The sequence below is a fragment of the Astatotilapia calliptera genome, chromosome 4, assembly GCF_964374335.1.
Source record: "Astatotilapia calliptera chromosome 4, fAstCal68.1, whole genome shotgun sequence".
NCBI lineage: Eukaryota > Metazoa > Chordata > Actinopteri > Cichliformes > Cichlidae > Astatotilapia > Astatotilapia calliptera.
In genome coordinates this window covers 8,958,670-8,980,295 of record NC_137425.1, presented here as the reverse complement: position 1 = coordinate 8,980,295, position 21,626 = coordinate 8,958,670, and the positions used below count along the sequence as shown (strand labels likewise).

The 21,626-nt window shown below is 39.3% G+C and overlaps 3 protein-coding genes across 7 annotated transcripts; 1 reads left to right on the top strand and 2 right to left on the bottom strand.

The window, feature by feature from the left end:
* Positions 1–3,156: 3,156 nt before the first annotated feature.
* mrm2 (mitochondrial rRNA methyltransferase 2) lies at positions 3,157–6,987 on the bottom strand. Of its 3 annotated transcripts, XM_080300196.1 has the most exons (3): positions 6,852–6,987; positions 4,973–5,252; positions 3,157–4,254 (listed from the first exon to the last, which is right to left on the bottom strand). In XM_080300196.1, the coding sequence occupies exons 2-3, from the start codon at positions 5,220–5,222 to the stop codon at positions 3,824–3,826; spliced, it is 681 nt and encodes a 226-aa protein (XP_080156322.1). In that variant the 5' UTR covers positions 5,223–5,252; positions 6,852–6,987; the 3' UTR covers positions 3,157–3,823. The 3 variants fall into 3 exon arrangements, with proteins under 3 accessions (XP_080156322.1, XP_026020235.1, XP_026020236.1); XM_026164450.2 differs by lacking the exon at positions 6,852–6,987 and having other exon boundaries at positions 4,973–5,356; XM_026164451.2 differs by lacking the exon at positions 6,852–6,987 and having other exon boundaries at positions 4,985–5,356.
* Positions 6,505–12,708, top strand: nudt1 (nudix (nucleoside diphosphate linked moiety X)-type motif 1). The gene is made up of 4 exons (XM_026164448.2): positions 6,505–6,753; positions 6,864–7,020; positions 9,780–9,925; positions 12,454–12,708. Exons 2-4 carry the CDS (start codon positions 6,869–6,871, stop codon positions 12,624–12,626), a joined length of 471 nt encoding a protein of 156 aa, XP_026020233.1. The 5' UTR covers positions 6,505–6,753; positions 6,864–6,868; the 3' UTR covers positions 12,627–12,708.
* A 139-nt stretch (positions 12,709–12,847) lies between these two features.
* On the bottom strand, positions 12,848–21,352 carry snx8a (sorting nexin 8a). Of its 3 annotated transcripts, XM_026164446.2 has the most exons (14): positions 21,198–21,352; positions 21,016–21,082; positions 20,182–20,309; positions 19,264–19,393; positions 18,310–18,500; positions 18,080–18,200; positions 17,414–17,550; positions 17,168–17,248; positions 16,903–17,063; positions 16,585–16,714; positions 16,421–16,489; positions 15,863–16,012; positions 14,469–14,618; positions 12,848–14,158 (listed from the first exon to the last, which is right to left on the bottom strand). In XM_026164446.2, the coding sequence occupies exons 2-14, from the start codon at positions 21,035–21,037 to the stop codon at positions 14,078–14,080; spliced, it is 1,551 nt and encodes a 516-aa protein (XP_026020231.1). In that variant the 5' UTR covers positions 21,038–21,082; positions 21,198–21,352; the 3' UTR covers positions 12,848–14,077. The 3 variants fall into 3 exon arrangements, with proteins under 3 accessions (XP_026020231.1, XP_080156320.1, XP_080156321.1); XM_080300194.1 differs by lacking the exon at positions 21,198–21,352 and having other exon boundaries at positions 21,016–21,157; XM_080300195.1 differs by lacking the exons at positions 21,016–21,082; positions 21,198–21,352 and having other exon boundaries at positions 20,144–20,946.
* Positions 21,353–21,626: the final 274 nt, after the last annotated feature.

Below are 21,626 nucleotides of genomic sequence, written 5' to 3'. Positions count from 1 at the left end.
CTAGGCACATTGTACTCACTGAGCTGACCATGAACTCCTCTGTATACTAAAGTAAACAGGATAATAATCCCAATCACACCAGAAATCTACAATAGATGCTGCTAAAGGACGTTGGAATGTACTTAGAGTTGTAGCTTTTCACACATTCTGCATTTTGGCTTTGTTTTTGTTAAATAATATGTCATGTTTTGGAGCTGTGGGTAGTGACCGAAAGAACGAGATCGCGGATACAAGCGGCGGAAATGAGCTTCCTCCGAAGGGTGGCTGGTCTCTCCCTTAGAGATAGGGTGAGAAGTTCGGCCATCCGGGAGGGGCTCAGAGTAGAGCCGCTGCTGCTCCACATCGAAAGGAGTCAGCTGAGGTGGTTCGGGCATCTGACAAGGATGCCCCCTGGGCGCCTCCTGGGCGAGGTGTTCCAGGCATGTCCCACCGGGAGGAGGCCCCGGGGCAGACCCAGGACACGCTGGAGAGATTATATCTCTCGGCTGGCCTGGGAACGCCTTGATATTCCCCCGGATAAGCTGGAGGAGGTGGCTGGGGAGAGGGAGGTCTGGGCCTCTTTGCTTAGGCTGCTGCCCCCGCGACCCGGCCTCGGATAAGCGGTTGAAAATGGATGGATGGATGGATGTTTTGGAGTTCATCTGAGATTAAATGATCCAGATTTTGAGACCTGCTAAAGATAGAATACTTTTTATGAAAAGTAAAGTTCATATAATCCTTTGCAGCAATAACAAACCAAAGAAGTTAAAACTGGTGTTACGTGGCAGACTGTAAAGGTAATTACCACATCTCAGCAGACAGATCTGAATATCAAAATTTGTGGCTTTCTGTTTTCCTCTCTTCATTTACTATTATTTACAACGATACCTGCAGCTGTCCAGGGAAGAATGAATTAGCCTGTGAATGAATCATCATTTATCCTGAGCCGAAACACTCGAGTCCAATGGAATTTACATAAATCCCACAGTAATTCTGAAATAATTTAAATCTAAATAGCAAAGGGTTGAATAATCAACAAGTAATGAGAAGTAAAATTGGTCATCTGTTCACATCTTGCACGATCAGCTTCATCAACAGGCATGGCTGCTCCTGTTCATTCTAAGCAATCATCTTTAGGGGTCAGTCTCCCTTCTATGCAGTTAATTTTACCAAGAGGCATGAATGTTTCAGTTCACACTGTATTACTCATCACTCCTGAGACAGAGAGGCCAGATAGCAGCCATATTAATTTATTCATGTGAGCAATCTCTTTCTTTGCTGCATAAATGCAAATTTGAGCTCGATTAGGATTTTAATTTTCTTTTTATGGCAGGATCAGACTTTGAAAAAAAAAAACAATTTAGGACTAAACTGATTTCAAAACAAGAACAGCTTGTGAGTCATTTATTATATTGTATTTTCATAAGGAATAAAATATTTTCAGTTACCGTTTGTGACATAGATATATTCAGATATACATTCAGCATTAAACACATTTGGGGGAAAAAGGCAAAAATGAAATTTAACAGAATATTCATATTCAGACTTGAGCCACGCCTCTTTCTTTTTTTTCCTCCAGGGAAGCTATTCTTTTTTTGTGTGTTTTCATTGAAGTAGTTTTGTTTCTGCATTAGTTCTTCTTTCTTTCTGAAGGTCTTTAAGGCCTTTTAGTTTTCTTTCTTTGGACATTGGCTGGTTTCTTCACTCATTCTCAGTCCCGTCTTTGCACCTCACCAGGTTTCTTTTGTCTTGTTTTGTTTGTTTGTTAAGCCAAAGCACTGACCTATAAATCATTTAAGCACCAAAGAAACCAAAATCAGTGGATGAACCAGTGTTGTGCATACACATAACAGTAAGCAAATAATCCATTTGAAAATGTATCTTTGGGTAATTTGTTACCAACAACCTGTCAACAAAACATAATTGGTTCCCATTTCTTGCCAAAGATAAAACAGTTTGAAAAAAAAAAATACTATTTTCTGACCATCAAGGCGATTCCCAAAAAACTATTAGCTAAAAATGTCACATCTTGGCAGGGTGTGTGTTATGTTCTTTTAAAAAAAAATTGGAAACTGGACAAGTAGAGGACAAAAGAAGTGTCAGGCCTAAAAAGCAAACTACAGCAGATTGCACATGGTCCTTCATTTGATCCATCTACTGTTCGCTGAATCTTCATCACAAATGGTCTTGGTGGAAGGGTGACTGATGTGAATTCCTTCTTAAGAAAGGAAAATAGGGAGAAAAGACTGAGGTATGCCAAAGTAGAAAAGAACTTGACCAGACACACCAGGAAAAAATAAATAAAAAATAAAAATCAGGAAAAAAATAAATCATTGCCCCCATTTGAGATTTTTCTAGCAAAACATTAGGAAATATGAGGTGGCTCAACATTTTTGCACAAATTTAAAATCTAAAAAGCAACATGCACATCCTCTAAATGTTATGCATATTTGACCTCATTACTCAACTGTTGTAAATTACTAACTTCCAAACATTTCTACCCAAAACCATAAGAGAGCCTCTTTAGGCTGTTTATCTCTCTAGAAACTGGATTCGCTTTGACTGCAGTACTAAGGATTACTATACCTTTAAAAGCAAATTTAAAGAACTTTATTTTTATGGTAGACTTGTTACAAATCCACCCACAAATTAATCAGAATTCAAAAGAAAAATACTTATTTTACTTGAGATCAAGCTATCGTCTGGCTTGACCTAAGAACCAAATGTTTGCCAACACAGATGTTAATCTTTTATACTGATTTATTTAACCATGAAAGACATACGAGCTGTAGAAGTATTCAGCAAATTGCATCTCTGTTTATAAAATGAATGGAGATTTTTCCTTTTAGAACCAGGGGTGCCTGAAATAACTCCTTCTCCTTTGAACCTCTGCGCTTGGTTGCATTTCATTGTTATTCACTCATTTGTACATGACAGAGCCCTTTTGGCCAAAGGGTAAAGCAACATCCCAAGTACGTGTCCAGCTGGAGACCTTTGTGGCAAGTCATTCCCAATCTATTTCTGTCACTGGACTAAAAGCATAAAATGCCCTCCAAAAATGATAGTTGCTTGTACATGAAAACGAATGCACTAAGACGGGAAGAGAAGATAAAGATATCGTATATGCATCTGGCTCTGGTGAATGGCGCTTCAAGTCAGGACAAGACTGTGACACTATACGACTACAAAATGTGCTTTTATTTCATGACCAGTTGTACTAAAAAATAAAAACAAATGAAAGTGTTCACCTCAGTGATTTAAAGGAGATCTGTGAAAATATGAAAGAAAGAAAAAAAGAAAAACTGAAATGACTGTGCTTATCACATTTTCACAGGAAATGGACATGTTTTCACTGTCAGAACCCAATAACACTTGAGTAGCATCCCACTTCCAGTTAGTCATACTGTGTTTGACTCTTATGTATTAGTTTTCCCTCTCTGTGAGCTCTCGGTGAGAGAATTATTACATATTTCTACATGGCTGGCAGTGCAAATTATTAGCATAAGCACCACTGGTAGATGACTTTCTGTAACAAAGCAAATACCAGTCTGAGTGTGTAGAACAAACACTTGGGGCAAACAATAACTTCAGAGAAGCACTGCATTGGGCTCTTGAGGAATATCAAACTGATTCTTGCATAGGTTTACATATTACTGATTCACTGCTGCTGTGTTAAGTTTGCAGGGCTTAAAAGCCAGCATCACAGTGTTTAATGTGTTTGCTTCTGTGCCTGGAGCAGTCAGCCTTACCGATGCCTCAACAGTGCCATCTTTTGATGACAGCCACTAAGAGAGCCCCTTCGTCATGCTCAGACTGAACGGAGCACACACTCCATAATTAAACATCACTTTATTGGCCTTCTGTACATTCTAGCAAGGAAATATCGTTCAGCTGAGTCTTTTCTGCTGGAATCTGGCTTTAAAGTCCGAACACTACTGAACACACTTGAGAGCGTTTCCTGCAGTTTATGAGCAAGGATCCCGTCCCAGTATTTACAAAGAAGAGAACCCTGGGGCTGTAAAATTTTCTCAGCCAAGTCTATCAAAGACAAACACATTGTGATGAGTTTCTCGTGGTCCATCTCTCTGAAACCGCTGGCATTGGGTGCCATGTCGCTCAGGATGACATGAGCCTTGCCGTGGGGAAGAAGCTCCAACAGCTTGGCATGTGTGGCAGGGTCTGTGACATCGCAATTGGACAGGAAGTGAGCACCATCCAGAGGCGGTATGTTCAGCAAATCAATGCCAACAACCATACCACGAGGCAACTCTGGATCTAAGGTAATAGGAAAGATAGTGACTTTAATGTACAAGCTTATTTTTTCTGTTATTTAAGGCTGAGCTACAAGAAAGACAAGTCTGGATATAAAAGCCAGTCTATTTCCTTGCACGATCAACTAGAGAAGCAAGACAACTCATTTGATAATTATAATAACACATAATTATATCAAATTATAATAGCACATGTTCTATATTATCATCAATACACGTTTCTTTTGTGAATTTTCTGCTTTTATTAATGCATCTGCCATAGGCTTCAATAACTTTCAGCTTGGTAATACATCACAGTCTATCACATCTGCTTCTGTTTTTTGCAGAGCACTGCTTTTTGTTTGTGTGGTAAATGTAGTGCAGACTCTTCCCATCAATCTGCATCACTAGGAATAAACGCCGACATGATGGATATTAAGAGCAGCTTCGGTTTCTGAATGCTAATATTCAAACCACACTGCAGATATTTAAAAACGAAATCAATCAATATGACATTTTATGATGCCTATATAATCTTATTAGGAAAATTAGGCATGAGCCACAATACTTTACGCTTGGAAAACTACAGAACCGCTACGCAATAGGGAAAAATCGGACAAAATATTGTAAGGTTGGGCTCAAAGTCGTCCCTGACATACAGTCTTAGCAAAAGCACAAACTCTAGGTTAAACGTCGTAACAATCATATCATGGCGCCCCTCCCACAAACCTGTGTGATCTCACCTGTCCTCTCACCTGTCACACCTGAATTGACCCTCTGGACTGCCACCTGGCTCCAGGCTCCAGGAGCAGCTCCGCAGTCCACCACAGTGTATCCAGGTTGTAAGAGCCTGAACTTGTCATCTATCTCTAGAAGCTTGAAGGCGCTCCTGCATCGAAAGTTTTGGACCTGGGAAGCTTTGACATACGGGTCTTTAAGCTGCCGTCGGAGCCAGCGCTGCTCCGCTGGCGTCTTACCCTTCAGTTTCTTCATCAAACACAACGAGAAGTGCAGATATCTCCTCTGCAAGGAAAACATCCACATTGTTATTACATTGCGCAGTCACGTGTACCGCATGCTGAACTGCGCTTGCGTCGAAATACACGAGCCCCCCCTCCTCATTGGTTAAGGGCAAAATCGTTAGGTGCGTGCCTATATACGTCCCCTTACTGCAAAACATGTACACAACAAGTGTTCCTATCTGGGACAGATTGAAGCTAATGTGCCTAATTTATTTTTCCATTTGTTTTAAGTTTATACAATACTGAGAAATCCTAGGTCACATTTCTTTATTTATTTTTTTACTGTGTACAAAATCTTTTAATGTGTGGAAAACAGGCAGGCTATATTAAGCCAGACTCTTATTACAGTGCTGTAATATGTGCAGAAGGTGTGACACTGTCAAAGACAGACGAGGCCTCCCCTAATGGAATAGATTGCAGCATATGTAAAGCACAAATGCTTTCCAAAACGCTTTGGAGAGTTTGATTGGCGAATAACACATTGGCTCACCAAGGTCACCAATTCGATTCCACTCTCTTTGGGGGTTCTGTCAGGAAGAGCATCTGATGTAAAACTTTACCAAATCAAAACATATGGAGCTACCAGCTGAGGCAAGTACCATGACATCCAAGTACTCCAAGTACAGGAGACGAAGTGGCATTTCTTCATTTCCCCTGCAGTGATTTCACATTATGGAATGTTGTATGCTGTTAAATGTAGATTCAGTTGAGGGCCGGGAGACTGTCAGTAATGATCTTTACATGCAGATAGTTCTCCAGATTCTCTATAGTTCAGCCATTCATCCATTTTCCTTTATTTATTCAGTTGTTTATCTGGTTGGGTTTCTCTATAAACTTGTAATAATAATATGGGCCACAAAGATGATTTGTTGCAATTTTAGATTGGAAAATGTTCTTCAGTTTTTGAATGGTAAACTGAACCTTAAATTTTACAGATTTCAGATGGAATCTTTTTTTGTAAGGCATGACTAAAGTGCATTTAAGTATTATTGCTTTTCTTATTATTACTAATAGTCTATAGACTATTAGTAATAATAAGAAATGAAAGCAAGTAAATACGCTTCTAAGGCCTGGATGACTGAGAACCATCAGAGACATAACGAAGCTTTTAGAAGCAGTTTTTGTTATATTAACAAAATAAAAATAATCAATCAATAAATTACTGATAACCTCCATTTGTTGTTGGGTTATCGTGAGATAACACGTGCTGTAACTGCAGCATTAACCAGCTGCAGTTTCTAGTCGAACACATTTCATGGTAACCACGGTTAACCGATCTAGCAAGAAAGCGATGGACCCGGTGAGCTGAGTTTACGTCAATCGTACTCATCCACGCTCTTACGTATCAGCACATCACGTGACAACCGATCTGCAGCTGCACGCGGGAGTTGTTGAACTCAAAGTATACTGTTTTTATAAGCAGTTTTTCGTCTTTTTTCTTTCGGCCACCGCTGAGAAAAAAATTCCTTTTTTCAATACGCTAGCACAGTTTTACTTAGCAGGTAACCATGTTAGCACACAGCGGAGTGTGCAGCTGATTACGCTTACTGTGCAGCACAGTGGAGATGCATTGCGTTAGTTTAACATCAGATTTCTTTACCTCCACACTCAGGCGAGATGTTGAGCTCCAAGCTGCTGACCCTTGTGCTCATTGTCCAGCCGGGCAGAGTGCTACTGGGTATGAAGAAGAGGGGCTTTGGTGCTGGAAAGTGGAACGGGTTTGGGGGCAAAGTTCAGCCTGGAGAAACCATTGAGGACGCTGCTAGGAGGCAAGTTTAGTTGCGTTCGACATTTTTTATATTAAAAAAATAATAATTATAATAAAAATAGACTCACGATTTAAATGATTTTGAAATGAAGTGGTCTTAAGTGTGACGAAACTAATTGGGAAGCTACGATTCTCATGGGGACCAAAATTGGACAATAGAAGACTGGAAAAATGTCAAATGGTCTGAGTCTCAATTTTGACTGTGACACTCAGATCATGGGGTCAGAATTTGTTGTAAACTACAGGAAAGCATGGACCCATTCTGCCTTGTATCAGGGCAGTATTGGTTTAATGTGTGGGGATATTTTTTTGGCACCTTAGTACCAGCTGAACATCATCTAAATCATAGGTGTCAAACTCTGGCCCGCGGGCCAAATTTGGCCCGCAGCCTAATTACATTTGGCCCGCGAAGCCATACCAAATTACTATTAGAGCTGGCCTACTGGTATTATACAGCTAATATATATATTGGTTAGTATTAAGCTTTGCTTGTTCCACATTCAGTTTTTCAGCAAAACTTGTTTGAGTCCATAAGAAAAGATTCATTCTTATATCTGGAGGAATAAATATATTTCAATAAATATTAACGTTAGCCCGCGACTTTTTTCCAGTTTTGAATTTTGGCCCACTGTGTATTTGAGTTTGACACCCCTGATCTAAATTCTAATCATCTAAATGCTACCAGCCTACCTGAATATTGTTGATGACCATGTCCATCCATTTATGCACCACGGTGTGCTCATGTTCTAATGACTCCGTCCATCAGGATAATATGCTTCATCCCAAAGCTTAAATCATCTCAAACTATTTTCTTGAATCCCCACCACAGCACGTTTGGATGTGCAACTATGTTTTTTGTTTGTTTGTTTGTTTTTCTAGTTGGGTTTTTGTTTTTTGGGGGGGGGGCACAAATTTCTGCAAACACAAAGCATCTTTCAGGGTTTTACAGGTGTAATTTTTATAGCCCTTGTGGTTTTATCTAAAGTAGTTCTAAATCTAGTTTAATCAGTTTCGCAGTCCATATTATCACATCAATATCCACTTTGATATCTGCCAGGGTATCAATACACTTATAGCTTTAACATGAACCATTAAAAACATATGACAAAACATAACACTGGGTTTGGGATTTTAAGACGAAACTCTGTTTGTATGCAACAGCAAAGTACCAATGTTGTGCAAGGGTTAAGAAAACGACTGAAAAAGAGGGAGTTTGATATGTTTTGAGTACTCTGTAAGTGTGTGGGGGGAAACACATTAATGTGAAGTCTGGACAATCTGTGATCAATCATCTGCAGGAAATTTGTTTCAAAGCAAAGGAAGGAAACCCCCAAAAAGCTATCGGGCGAGTTCTCAAGCCGTTTTTCCTTAAACACGTAGTGAGACCAGCTTTGTGTTTAGGATATTTGGATGCAATGGGTAACAAGACTGAGTTAGAAACACTTAGTTCTTCATGTAATGGTCAGGTAAGGGCAATACTGAAAATCATCTTAACCCACTTCTCAATCCTAGCTTCACTCCTTCCATTTAATAAGTCCTGGTCAGTGAATAGGCCAACACCAATCAAAACATTTCTTTTAGTGAAGGGAACTTAAGGTTGTGTTTGGCTTGAGTACTGGGGACTAAAAAGCTAAAATGAGGACCCTTAGATAACGTGCTGTGACTGAGAATATTGCTAGACAAAAGAGCTTCTTTTAAAAAGTGTGATTGATTAAAGAAAAAGAAAAAGAGGAAAACTGCAGTTTGTAATTAATAGTCCTAATCATATAAATTAGTGTCTGTTAATATGTTGAGTGTAATGTATAATATTCTGTGAAAGGAACGTTAAAATTCACTTGCTGCTCTCATCTACCAGCAGCTTTTAATGTGGAGTGTTTTCTTGGATGCTGCTAATGCATAATTTTTGCAGTTGTTGGTTTTTTTTTTTTATGATTGGGATGAATCCCCTGAAAATAAAACAAAAAGAGCTACTGCATCGTTCCAGAAAATCTGAATTTTTTTTCAGTCTTTTAAAAGTCGTCATCCCTGCCCCTAACAGTTCTTATCTCTGAAGCTCTTGTGATGAGTAAGATATGTATCAAGTGTACCTTTACCAAGATTTAACATTCTGTAAATGAATGATGACACACACGGCTGCAGCTTTCCAGCCACCAGCCAAGCACATCATCAAAACAGGAACTGACAGGACCCAGTACAGACTCTTTATGCCGGCGAGGCGTGATTGCGGATGCCGCTCAGGTGCGTCCGCCTCCTCTGCAGCGGCACCGCAGACCACGCCCTGCCACACCTTCATAGAAAGCGACAAAGCTCTTATATTAATTTCTTCTCTGACGACACATTTTTATTAGAAAGCACGTCACATATTAGTGTATTAATGGTAAGTTCATGGTTAGTTACTTTTTAAATAAATATGGGAGAGAATAAAAGTACTACAAATTTGACATTCAGTCAACCTGAACATGCTATTTTGGCATATTTTACTACCCTCTGCAGTTTGCAACAACACTTTGACCCCGATCTCAATGTTCAGCCCACAAGCTCTTATCCAGACCTTTCACTCTCATACTAATTTTTTTTAATAATCTTAAAATGTTTTGTGTAGAGGGTAAAGCAAATGCCACAAATAGATTGTGTCCTAGAACCACCGATATCATTACTTTGCCATTTTTAGTTGCTTTTAGTGCCCGTGTGACGTCTACGGTGAGCTTATTTTTAAGACCCACGTAATTAATCATTTATTTGATGTTTTTTTCCTTTCAGAGAGCTGGAAGAAGAAAGTGGTCTCACGGTGGATGCACTCGACAAGATCGGAAATATCAAATTTGAATTTGTGGGAGAAACGCAGCTACTTGATGTCCATGTTTTCAGAGCCGACACATATAATGGAGAACCGACAGAATCCGATGGTATCACATCCGCTGCACCACACTGAAAAATGAAGAAATCCAGTGGTATCATAGTTTGAAAGTGGTTGAAATGAGAGGAAGGAGAGAGCTTGGGGTGGTGAATTTTAGTTCACTGTTGCCTATACGTTTCAGATAATGGTGTCCTATGAGAGGAGATGCAAAGATTGTTTGTTGCACAGTGCCTAACAGTTTGGCACGAAAATATTTTATATTTTAATATATTTATAATAAATATAATTGAGTCCTAATAACGTGATATAAACCATTTTTTGTAACTTACTGTTAAAGTGATGTTTGACCCAAACTTATATCAACAGTTCGTTTTTCATATCTGTCACATTTCTTATTGAAAATAATATTTTAAAGGTTTTATAAAATCAAATTTGTTGAATATGCAAATCCATCCACTTTGGTGACCCCTTAATAATAAGTGAGCAGCCGAAAGAAGCTTTTTAAATGGAGTTGAGTAGAAATGTTAAGTAGCAAGGAAAACTATAATATAGCTAATAATTGCGCAGTACTGGAGCAGATGTTCATAGTTAAGAGTTCTATGAAGTCTGTGAAAAGCATTTGACCTCCTCCTGACATCTTCAGGGGGCTTTGTTTTGCAGGCTCTTCTAGTTTTATATTTTTCCAGCAAAATTAAAAGTGAAACAAGCAGTCTGAGCAAAGCAATTGAAGCCAAATTCTTCTAATAACTAGAGTCAGGCGTCACTGGGGGGGTTTCATGGCGTTTGCGTTCCATGCAAGGTTTATGATAGCAAGAATAGGAATAGGCGTGATGTGCAAGCACTTTGTGGTTTTTGATTTGCACTACTCGGTCCTCCCTAGCAGGGAGGACCGAGTAGTGCAAATCAAAGGTAAGGTACAATAACTTACAGCAGACAGAAGATTGGAGTGTGTGTTCAAAGCAGAAGGTTACAATAAAGGTTTGATTTTAGTGATGTTTCTTATTTGAAAGAAATGAGTACATGAGGCTAGAGAGCTGAGGTTCAAAATTCAAATGCTGGTCAAAATAACTGCAAAACTCCTCACAGATTATTTGATGTTGCAGGGCTAATGACCGATCTCCTTAAAGAAGCTGTCAGGCCTGAACACATGGGCCTCAGTTTTGAGATACTTAAAGACACTCAGTCGGTAATGACAGTGAAAACTGGTTGATAGGTGTAATAGGAAAGTATAGCTACATATTATCAGATGAGCAGCAGTAAGAAATATGAGATCTCTAAAACATGAAATATGTAATGAAAGCAGAAATGGTACAAGGGTGGAGCTTTGAGAGATGTCACATGGGAAAAGAGAAGATAAAGACAAAGTTATTATGAATTTTGAAGTCTCTGTCAAATAACTATTATTAAATTTGAGAGCAGTGCCAGAAATACCAGATCAATAATATGTTTGTTGGTTTGGTCTGGTCACTGGTATACTTTTTTTAAGTACAATGTCCCTCAACCAGCTGAAAAAGCTGAAAAAGCTGGTAAGCAGTAGTTTTGCGAGTTATTTTAGAAATTAGTAGAAGTCTGGAAACGGGTCTGCAATTGTCTAAACCAGTCGTATCCTGTGTTGGATTTTGTTTGACTATTTGACTGTTTTGTGTGAGATACACAGAAGTAGGAGCGTGTGTAGTATATTTGTGAAGTGGAAAGAAAAATCTATAATTGTGCTCTCAGTGGTAAAGATTGTAAATAAACAAAGAAGAGTTGATGCCCTTAGCAGGAAGAACTTGCAAGGATGTCTTTCCAGGCAATTTAGCCAAGGTCAGCAAGGTGAAGTCTGGAGGCGCTCGGCAAACCTCAGCTCCTCGAGCGTTCAGGCATTAGCAGTGAACCAAAGAGTCTGGAGGGTAAAAGAAGTCAAACAGTCAGGAGGTGAAGTAATAAGTAGAGGGAAAAAAGCTTAACTGAAATGTGGTGAAGTTAAGGGAAATTGTGTAATGTGGTTTTAACACTGATTTAACAAGACAGAAATTAAAGTTGGAAAATACTAATAACCAATTGGGGGATTAATTAAGTATGAGGTTTGTTTAGTCAAGAATAGTCTAGTCAAGCCATTAAATTAAAAAAAAAAATAAAGATCCAACCATTTCTATCATCTTCTTAAGGTTAAGAAAGAATGAATGAATATGGTGGAGTTTTTTCTCTCTAATCTTTGACTAGAAAAATTCTAAAAAGAGTAATTTTAGTGACAATAATTATTTCAGCACACTTATGAGCGTTTTAAGGCACATCAAATAACATTAAGTGTTTGATTTTAACAGCTTATCATATAAAAGTTTTGTTTTGTATAAAACAGATAAGATAAGGCAGGAAATGAGTGCAAGTGTTATCTGCACTACTGTAATACAGATGTCTGTTGTCTACTTAGGATTGAGGTCCTAAAGCAACTTGAATTGATTTAATAATAATTCTCTCCATTCTCTGGACAGTAACTAAGAAATGACAGTGAAAAGGCAGATGATATCTGAAGGCAGATGATAAAATGCTATTTCATTCTCCGGAGGTCTAATTATTTTTTCTTTTGTTTTCTAGAAATGAGGCCCCAGTGGTTCGAACGTGACAAAATTCCTTTCAGTCAGATGTGGGCCGATGATATACTGTGGTTCCCTCTGATGCTGCAGAAGAAGAAATTTGTTGGATACTTCAAGTTTCAGGGTCACGATGTGATTCTCAGCCACACGCTGGAAGAAGTGGAGGAGCTCTGAAGGGAAATAATCGAGCTGTTACTGGTGGCATTTACATCAGGGACCAATATAAAACCTGTGAGAAATACCAGGAATAATCCAACGGCTGTTTTGTGTCATTATGCGGAGGAAACGAAGATATCCTGTGGAAGGTTTACATGTTACGCAGCTGTAACACAATTAGAAACCTTTTTATTTCTTTACAGGGATTTTTCCCCATGAAAATCAAAGCAGCACTACACTGAAAGAAAACATCCATACTCTCATTTTATTTTTAGAGTATCTGATTCAACACAATTCAGGAAGCACCTCTTTAGTGGAATATTTACAGTATATACAGTTCTGAATTCATTAGGTTTCATATTCTGTGCAGCACGTTTCCAAAATTAAGGCGATTACTAAAATAATTGTTTCATACTGTATGGGAGTTTCTTCATAAAATACATGTTTAAACCAGTTCATTTGCAATTTGGAACATAGCTTCTTTAACATGAACCCCAAATTGCACCTTTGTTACATATATTTGAGTAAAGTATATTCTCTGTTATATGTGTGTACAAAAAACCAAAAATGTACATAATTTTAGAAAAGTACAAAGTCAGACAGTGAATGAGAAGAAAATCCAGCAAAATTCAGACATTTTTGTCCGGATAATAATACATCTGTTGGCTGATGTGCGCAAAAATCTTCTTAAAAAAATTAAAAGTGATGATTGTTAAATTGGGGTGATGCAGGAGTCCTGCTTTTATGTACAGCAAAGGAGTGTATTTAGGCAGCTTTGTCTTTGGTAGTAAATCAATAGCTTATAGTGTTATTATTGACATTATGTCACTAGTGCCAGACATTATCCTTTCATAGATCTCACCTCTGCCCTTCATATTATCCTACAGTTTAAGGTCAGATGTTTGAAATAGCTTATAAAATAAAAACTGGGACGCTTGCAAATACTTCAGGCAGCGAAAACTCTTGTTGTAAAAAAAACAAAAAGCAGGAAAAGTATGCCAATACACATCCCTACGAACTAACATTTATAAAATAAAATAATATACTGGTTCAATGTTATTAAGCAAGAACATTAAGGTTTTTAATAGTCCCACCCTTTAATAAAGTCAGCCTTTCTGTCCTTTACTACTTATTTCATCTTAGTGTGGAAAATTTAAATATCACATACAGGTGCTTTAACTAAAGCAGAAATTAATGCACCAGCCTTGTATCCGTTGTAAAATAACACTTCATAGGATTTTCCTGACATGTTCAAATAATTATAAAAAGTTAATGGTGAACTGGACTTTACGCAGAAGCAGAGCATAAAGTGTTTTACGAGCCAGCTGTTCCATGCAGGTGATATGGCCAATGATCAGACAAAACAAAACTGAATGAAAAAGCTCTGCTCCCCCCCTTTAGCATTATTTTGTAGTTTGTAATCCTCAGTGGCTGTGTTTTTCCTTTTTCATCTCATGTACATTTAGGTTTCAGATGGAGTGTTTCAGTCCATTGTTACCGCTGAAGAGACACCCAAGCTTTGGCTGCAATTCACTCCACACCTCCCCCATCTAAAAAGAAAGGGAAAACAATAGTGTATTTTACTGCACAGAATATATTGCTCAATAGTTTCCAGCTTTAAAAAAAAAAAAAGAAGCATTCAAGTACTTGAACCACAGAAACTGAAAACCAGCGATCAGAAGGAAGTACATAACCATTACTGCTTTGCTTGGTTTCTAATCCCAGATGAAAAAGTTCGGTCTGTTCAGCTGTACCATCCATCAGTTTCAGTAGCCAATTTAAAACTTATTTGACCTTCCTGGAGTGGTGTCGCCATAAAGGCGGATCTGTAGAAAAGTTATTTTCAAAAAACTGTCTCACCTCTCGGTGTCCTTGGACCTGGGAGTTAACAAAAGATCCGAGAATGTGCGAGGTAATCGGAAGGTAAGTGAAGATAAGCTGTGTTTCTTGATGAAGGCAGAATAGGGAGAAGTAGTTACGCAGCTCCATGGTCTGGATGGCATTTTCTTGCTGTTATTAGAATAAACATACAGTAAGATGTCTTTACCGTTTATTAAAGGATGGGAATGATTAGAAATAAAACACTTTATATAGAGTAAGCATTGTCTATTTTCATATGTACAAGTGTTGGTACTAAATAAGGAAAAAAAATAAAACATGATGAAGCTCTACTCTCATTGCCAAAACAAGAAGCACACAAATTATTCAATTACATTTAAAAGATTCTATAGGATTTAAAATTTTCCATTTTGTGTTGTCACGTCAACACTGCAATTACCTTTCATCATTCATTTATGACTGTTGTACATAATACATATCTCACATATCAGTCAACTAATAATCTCTGTTTTTAGAGAGCATTATATGCATTGATGGGACACTTTATGTATATTTTGTCTGCATAACCATCTCCAGGGTTTACAGAGAATGGCTTGAAAATGCTTTGTTAATGACAGAGGTCAGAGTGGAATGGCCAGGCTGCTTCGATCTGATAGGAAAGCAACAGAAAAATAAATAAAAAGTAGCAAAAGAGCGTCTCTGAATGCACAACACATCTAACCTTGAAGCAGAAGGGCTACAACAGTCAAAGACCACACTAGATACCATTTCTGTCAGCTAAGAACAAGAAGCCGAGTCTACAAATTCACACAGATTCACCAAAACTGGACAACTGGAAACTGATGAGTCTTGATGTCTGCTGTGAGATTCAGATTGTAAGGTCAGAATTTGGTGTAAACATTATGAAGGCATGGATCCACCCTGTTTCGTTCAGGCTGGTGATAGTGATGTAGAAACACGGGGATATTTTCTTTGCATACTTCAGGTGCTTTTGTACCAGTTAAGTGTTTAAACAGTCTATTGAGGAGTATGCCTGTCCCTTTATGACCACATTGTCCCCATCTTCTGATGGCCATTTTCAGCAGGTTAACATGACAATGTGTTCACTGTACTCGAATGGCCTTCATAGTCAATACATCTCAATCTAATAGAGCACCATTGGGATGTAGTGGAACAGGATAATGTGCAGCTGACAAATTTCTCTCATCCCAACATTTATTTTTTATTTTTTTTAATGGCTCACAAGGCTATAGCTCCATTCATATGCAAACCCACACAATTATACGGTCAGTGTGTGTGTTTTCAGGGCACATGTTACTTTTATATGAACTTCAGTCACTGTAGAATTTTACTTTTAAAGCAATAAAGAAGTTCACACTCTAAAGGCTCACAAAAAGAGAAGATGAAATGATCACCTGAACAATTCGCGATTCCAGCTGCTCCACAGATGCCTGCTCTTTGTGCTGCACAGTGGCACTCATCATCTGCCTCTTCATCACACTGTACTTGTGCAATGCTTTCTGGTGCTCATGGAGGACGCCCTTCTCATGCCGCTCACAGAGATCCTTGAGAAACAAAGTACTTCTTTATTTGACTACAAATTGTAGGGAAACACGCTGTGCTGCACATAGCAACCAGGGGTAATGGAAGAACTTTATGCATGTTGTTTTTTGGTTAATAGATTTGATAGACGCTGTGGAAAATGATTTCTTGTTAACCCACCAGCTGCTTTGCAAAATCAAAAAAATTCCACCCACGAATAAAAACAGCAATTTCAATGGAGTGAGGTTAAAACAGTCCATTACATAATAGTCTGACTTTGGTTACTAAATGCACTTCAATTTAAATTTACAAATATTTATTGTGCTTCTATCAGAAAACAGCAGGCAGAACAAAAGTAACTGCCACACAAAAGGTTGAGGATCCCCTGGAGGTGGAGTGAAAGGCGAGAACCAAAAGTGAAACTCACTCACCCTGTACGACTGCAGCAAATCCAGGAAAAGATTCAATTTTTCCACAACATCATCTTCTTCTCGCCGGCCCTGAGGACATTAACAAAACAACATTTATTACCCAGTGCCAGTTTTGGACAAACACAGCAGAGCAGGTGGTGAAGATGAAAGACTGAGGGCTGTACCTGCTGAGCAGCTTTGTCAGACAGCACAGCAAACTCCACAGAAAGGCTCTTCAGCGACTGGCGCAGGGTCCCCCAGGTGCTTTGTGAAGAGGCCAAGGAGGGAAGAGGCGAGGCATCTGAGCCCAGTGTACTGCAGAAAATACAATATTACAGAGGGAGAAAGTAATATTGTGGTGTGCTAGCTGCCAAACTCATTTCAAGTTAACAACCAGGAACAGAATCACAGATAACACTGAGGATTTGAACCTTATTACCAAAAACTCCAATACCTGCGGATACTACAGAAAGATTAAGTTTATACCCGTAATAATAAAATACCTGAGCTCTTTGCCAAACATGAGGAGATCAGATGCATTGTCCTTAGAGCGCTCCACCATTTTCTCAGCTCTGTCCCGCAGCCTCTGGAAGCTGTTGTGGATATTTCTAATCATCTCTCTGCTTGTCGAAAACTGAGCCTGAATGTCAGCTGGGAGATATTCCTGTAACGCAAGCGAGGCAAAGCTCTTTTGTGCCGTCTGAATCTTTAAAAGCAGGCGATTCTTTATGAGAAAAGTACAACTGGAGTCATCAGCCATGTGCAAACCTTTGCCTGAGTTGCGATTCTGTTAATCATGAACTCGTCACCCGTTTTCTTACAAGTGTCACGCAGCCTAGACTGAACATCCTGTGTGGGAAGAGGAGGGTGAGGAGGTCAGAGTTTGGGGGGGGGGACGACGACACAGATTAGCTAAAACAGGATGCATTGCACTGTCAGTCATCATGACCATAATGCTTACTGTGCAACAGCCAGCACAAAAGAAACAGGGAGTAAGTTAAAGAAACGACATACAGAGCCACTGAAAGTGAGGAAGGTCTTGACCAGCTCATCCTCTGAGAAGAAAGGATGTCGAGCCACCAAGTTAAGAAATCTGCCAAGGCCACGTCTCCTCCCCTCAATGAACTCCCGCTCGGAGAGCGAGGTCAGGACTGTGGACAGACGCAGCAGAGAGCAAACACGATGAGCAGTTTGACCAGGAGTGTTAGCACTGACAGAGAGGGGTGTTCGGGGTATAAAAGGGGGCAAACTTTAGCTTAAACTTGAAGTCCATGTCAATTTACTCAAAAACCATAAATGGAGAACTCTTCCGATGTTATGCATCAAAAAGCACCAATGGTGGAAAGGTTGATTTGCATATGATGATGCATTTTTTTAAAATATTCTACAGTTGATTAAGACGTAAGGGAGTCTGTGTCTAACCAAGCGTGTTTGTGAGGATTCATCAGTGCATAAGAATCTACATAAAGAGGAAACAGCTGGATTTTTACACATCACTAGTTTCTTTATTCTTATTATTTATTCTTTACCCGCCAAACTGCTTGGCTACGTGTTTGTCAACCATTCTGTCGAGAGTATACACCCAAATAATCTCCAAACAAATCTGAAGTAACAGACATGTTCAGCTAAAAAAAATAAACTGTAAAATGATTCGATGCAGAAACAAAGACCCTGACCTACCTCCTTTTAACATCCTTTTAGGTGGCAAAGCTGGCACGACTCTGTAGGCAAATCTCTGAAGCAAAACCTCGTGGAAGACATCAAAGTCGCTATAACGCCGGTAAACTGATATCTTATAACGCTGAATAAAACAAAAAGACAAGAAAATTTAAGAGAAAGAGTAATAGTGTAGTAGTTCACATAGTGTTCTAGACCATTGTAACACACATATTTAATGTATCAGGTTTTACCTGGCTGGTGACCTGGTACTCCACATGTTTGAGGAACAGGCCTTTCTTCTCAGGAATGAGCTCCACCTGGACCGTGTCTTTCCCCAGAAGCTCGTCCAGCGTCTGCGACAATGTCAGCACGTCGTCCTGAGCCGGCTGCATCCTCAGCGTGCTCAGGTCCCTCGGCTCCCCGAGCTGAGGTTTCGGTAACTCTGACAACCACACAGCAACAACCAAGATCCAATATTTGTTTTCCGTGATTGAATCAATGAATCTAGAGAGAAGTGAATTTCCCAACTGCGAGGAATGCCGATGTTAAAACCAAGACTACGTGTTTCCCTCTGTTTGTCTCCTGCTAGCCCAGTATTGTGTGTAGCATTCATGTGATCTGCTTTTCATTTCTTCTAGGACATTCCAGGAAGAACGTGAATTGAATGTAATGTACTCCCACAAATGCATAAGACTCATTCTGGAGCTGACAAGGAAGTGGCATGCAGCAAGCTGCCACACTGGCCACACCTGAAATAACAGAGAGAGCCTTAAATAATCACAGAAGGTCGGGGATGGATCTAACTCAAGCCAGCATAATGGCTACCTCAATGAAAACCATAAAAACCTCTCCCCCTGTCATCTTCCCTCTGTGGGGCTAGTGAAAGAATGCAACACTTAAATATAGCAAAGTCTTCCCTACCAAAATAAAATAAAACTAAATGAAGCCACGTGAGGCAAGTGAAATGAATATTTTATGCAGTTGGTACTTTTCAGTTTAGAGCTGTCATTTAAAAAAAAACAAACTTCTATTTAAAAGTGAAACCTTACATCTACATGGTCAATAAAAAGAGCGACATTTGTATCTTTGCAAATGATTTATCCTGACAGCAGAGGAAATGCTGGCGTTGCCGTTTTACACACTGAAGACTTTCCAAACTACTCATTAAGTAAAACATTTACTACACTGCTGTCACTGTCCCCTACCTAGTATGCAGTTCTCCAAGAGTTTGGGACTCGGTTGCTTGCCCTGCTGAGCGAGAGCAATCAAAGCGAGTGCTTTATAGAGTGATAATTTGCTCAGGAATCCATCGGAGGAGTCAAGATGCTCAGCAATCTGAAGAGAACAAAGACAATATGGCCTCAGGGTCACAATCTTACAGTCTGACAACCAAATTCAAATGTGGTTTGCATTCCTTTTGCGAAAAGTGCGCAGTATACACAAAGGCAATGATATGCAATGAGGTCAGGGAAGGGGAAATGGGAAACCTGCAGACATTGTAACTTCAGAGGAATTTCATATTGTGGATGTGTTGTACATCTCAGCATTAATGCAAACAAAAACCACGGGGCTACACCGCTATGTATTCAATGCCTACAAGCCAACAATACTTCCTGCTGATAAGATATTCATCCCACTATCATTTGTCTCAACCACTCCTCCAACTCAGGGTGACAGGGGCACTGGAGCCTATCTCACAGTGGCGACCTGATAAAATATTATGTCTTTATCTACTCTGTCTGCATTTGCTAACACTAACTCACAAAGCATCCCTTATCAAAATTAAAGTGAACAGTTGAGCAAAAATGTGGCATAGCAGCCCATTTAATTTATTAAATTGTCTCTTTGACTAAAGGCTTCAATTCACCAGTCTGTAATCCTTTTCTATGCCAGCCTCATGTCACTATAAAACTGTGAGTGCATGTGTCACATTGGTAATATGCAAAAAATAGGGATGAGTCAATGGGATATTCCTCTATTATTTCGGTTCAGTGTGGGCTGTATAGTCCATTACAGTAGGCTGCTTTGGGCCAGTGCCGGTTAATAAGTAAAAGTTACAGTTTTAGATAACAATGCAGTCTCTACCTGTCGCAGCATGAATGCTTTAAATGTGGACCCCGCACCTGGTTTAAGACCACCTTGGAGAGATCGGTCCTTTGGAGCAGCCGCTGAAAAACCTCAACCTGCACTCTCTCATCTGTCCTACAGCGGATGGCCTCATGCACTTCCCTGTAATAGGCAGGAACTGAGCCTAAAAGAGGAACAACACCTACATAGCATCACAACTGCCCAAATATGAGAAATATGCCATCATTATAATGAAGTGGTAACCAGTGCAGGGGTCACGAGAAACTAATTTTATGAAACTACAGGATTTATTTCCTATCTCGTGGTTTTATATTACCCCTCATAGAAATTACAGGCTACTGTGTTGCCTTGAATCTTTTAAGGCATCCAAAAAACAGACAAAAAAACAAACAAACAAGAAAGAAAGAAAAAACATCGGGAATTATTATATTAACAACTTCAGTTTTAGAGCAGTGCGGACTAGATAAGATTAATACAGCTCAGATAAGATCACTACGGGGTTTTTAGGTATTTCAGTGGACAAGGGAAAGTTTTCCAAATGGAAGTAAAACAGCTCCCAAACTAAGTAGCACTGTTCACCGCTTACATAACCTTTACCGGGAAAAATCACCAAGACTGTAGCTTTACTGGTATCAAGAAAGCATCAACTGGTGAGATAAAACGCGCACATGAGGGCTTTTCAAAAGAAGATTGATTCCGATCGTAATGTTGCCTACTCAGAAATTCTCATAGCGATTTTAGTTCGCAGGAATATTCACACTTTAAACTTTTCCGACATCGCAACGTCGAGAAAAATAAATAAATCCAATGTGGAAATCATTTGGCGATACTGTCATAAAAAGGACTTTTAAGAAGTTTTGGCACTCTACCTTCACTGATCTCTCCTGCCATGGTTCAGTCTGTCATGTGAGCACGGGAGCACCTCCATGTGATTTCCTGAAGAAAAGAAAAAAAACATGCAATTTATTTCTTAAAGTTGTAGCGATCGCTGGCGCAAGTCCGAGCCCAGAGATGAATAATCCACATGAATTAAGTGCAGTAATTTACTTACAGCCACAGTTAATCACCAATTGTGCCTTTAAACTGCATTAATCCGAACCAAGAAACGGATCTGGGGTGTGAAGAAGCGATTTATGAAGCTCCCAACTCTGTGAGACCGAGGTTTATCAGACTTGCAATGGGGGAAAATGTCTCGAAGGGGGATATTTATTTCATGGTTTCACTTGGGAGGTTTAATTTTAGTTTATTCTCTGTTCCTCATTCTTTAAACTTGTCTGCATGAGCAATGGTGCCTTCACGTGCTCCTTCTATATTTTAGCTTGAGGGATAACAAGATCCACAGGCAGAGAGTTTAATTGACGTGATCGTTGTTGCTGTACACATAACCGCACTGTTTTTAGCTGTATTATCTTTACGTGTTGTTGTTGTTTTGTCGTAGATATCAACAATAAAGCAGAAAGAGAATAGAAACATGAAACAA

Coding starts and splice junctions, on each gene's coding strand:
- mrm2 (XM_026164450.2), bottom strand. CDS start 5,273: ATGTGGATGTTTTCCTTGCAGAGGAGATATCTGCACTTCTCGTTGTGT. Junction 4,255..4,972: donor TGTGACAGGTGAGAGGACAG/GTGAGATCACAC, acceptor CTATTACCTTAG/ATCCAGAGTTGCCTCGTGGT.
- snx8a (XM_026164446.2), bottom strand. CDS start 21,037: ATGGCAGGAGAGATCAGTGAAG. Junction 17,249..17,413: donor TCCTCACTTTCAGTGGCTCT/GTATGTCGTTTC, acceptor CTTCCCACACAG/GATGTTCAGTCTAGGCTGCG. Junction 16,490..16,584: donor CTGACAAAGCTGCTCAGCAG/GTACAGCCCTCA, acceptor TAATGTCCTCAG/GGCCGGCGAGAAGAAGATGA.
- nudt1 (XM_026164448.2), top strand. CDS start 6,869: ATGTTGAGCTCCAAGCTGCTGACCCTTGTGCTCATTGTCCAGCCGGGC. Junction 7,021..9,779: donor ATTGAGGACGCTGCTAGGAG/GCAAGTTTAGTT, acceptor TTTTCCTTTCAG/AGAGCTGGAAGAAGAAAGTG. Junction 9,926..12,453: donor AGAACCGACAGAATCCGATG/GTATCACATCCG, acceptor TTTGTTTTCTAG/AAATGAGGCCCCAGTGGTTC.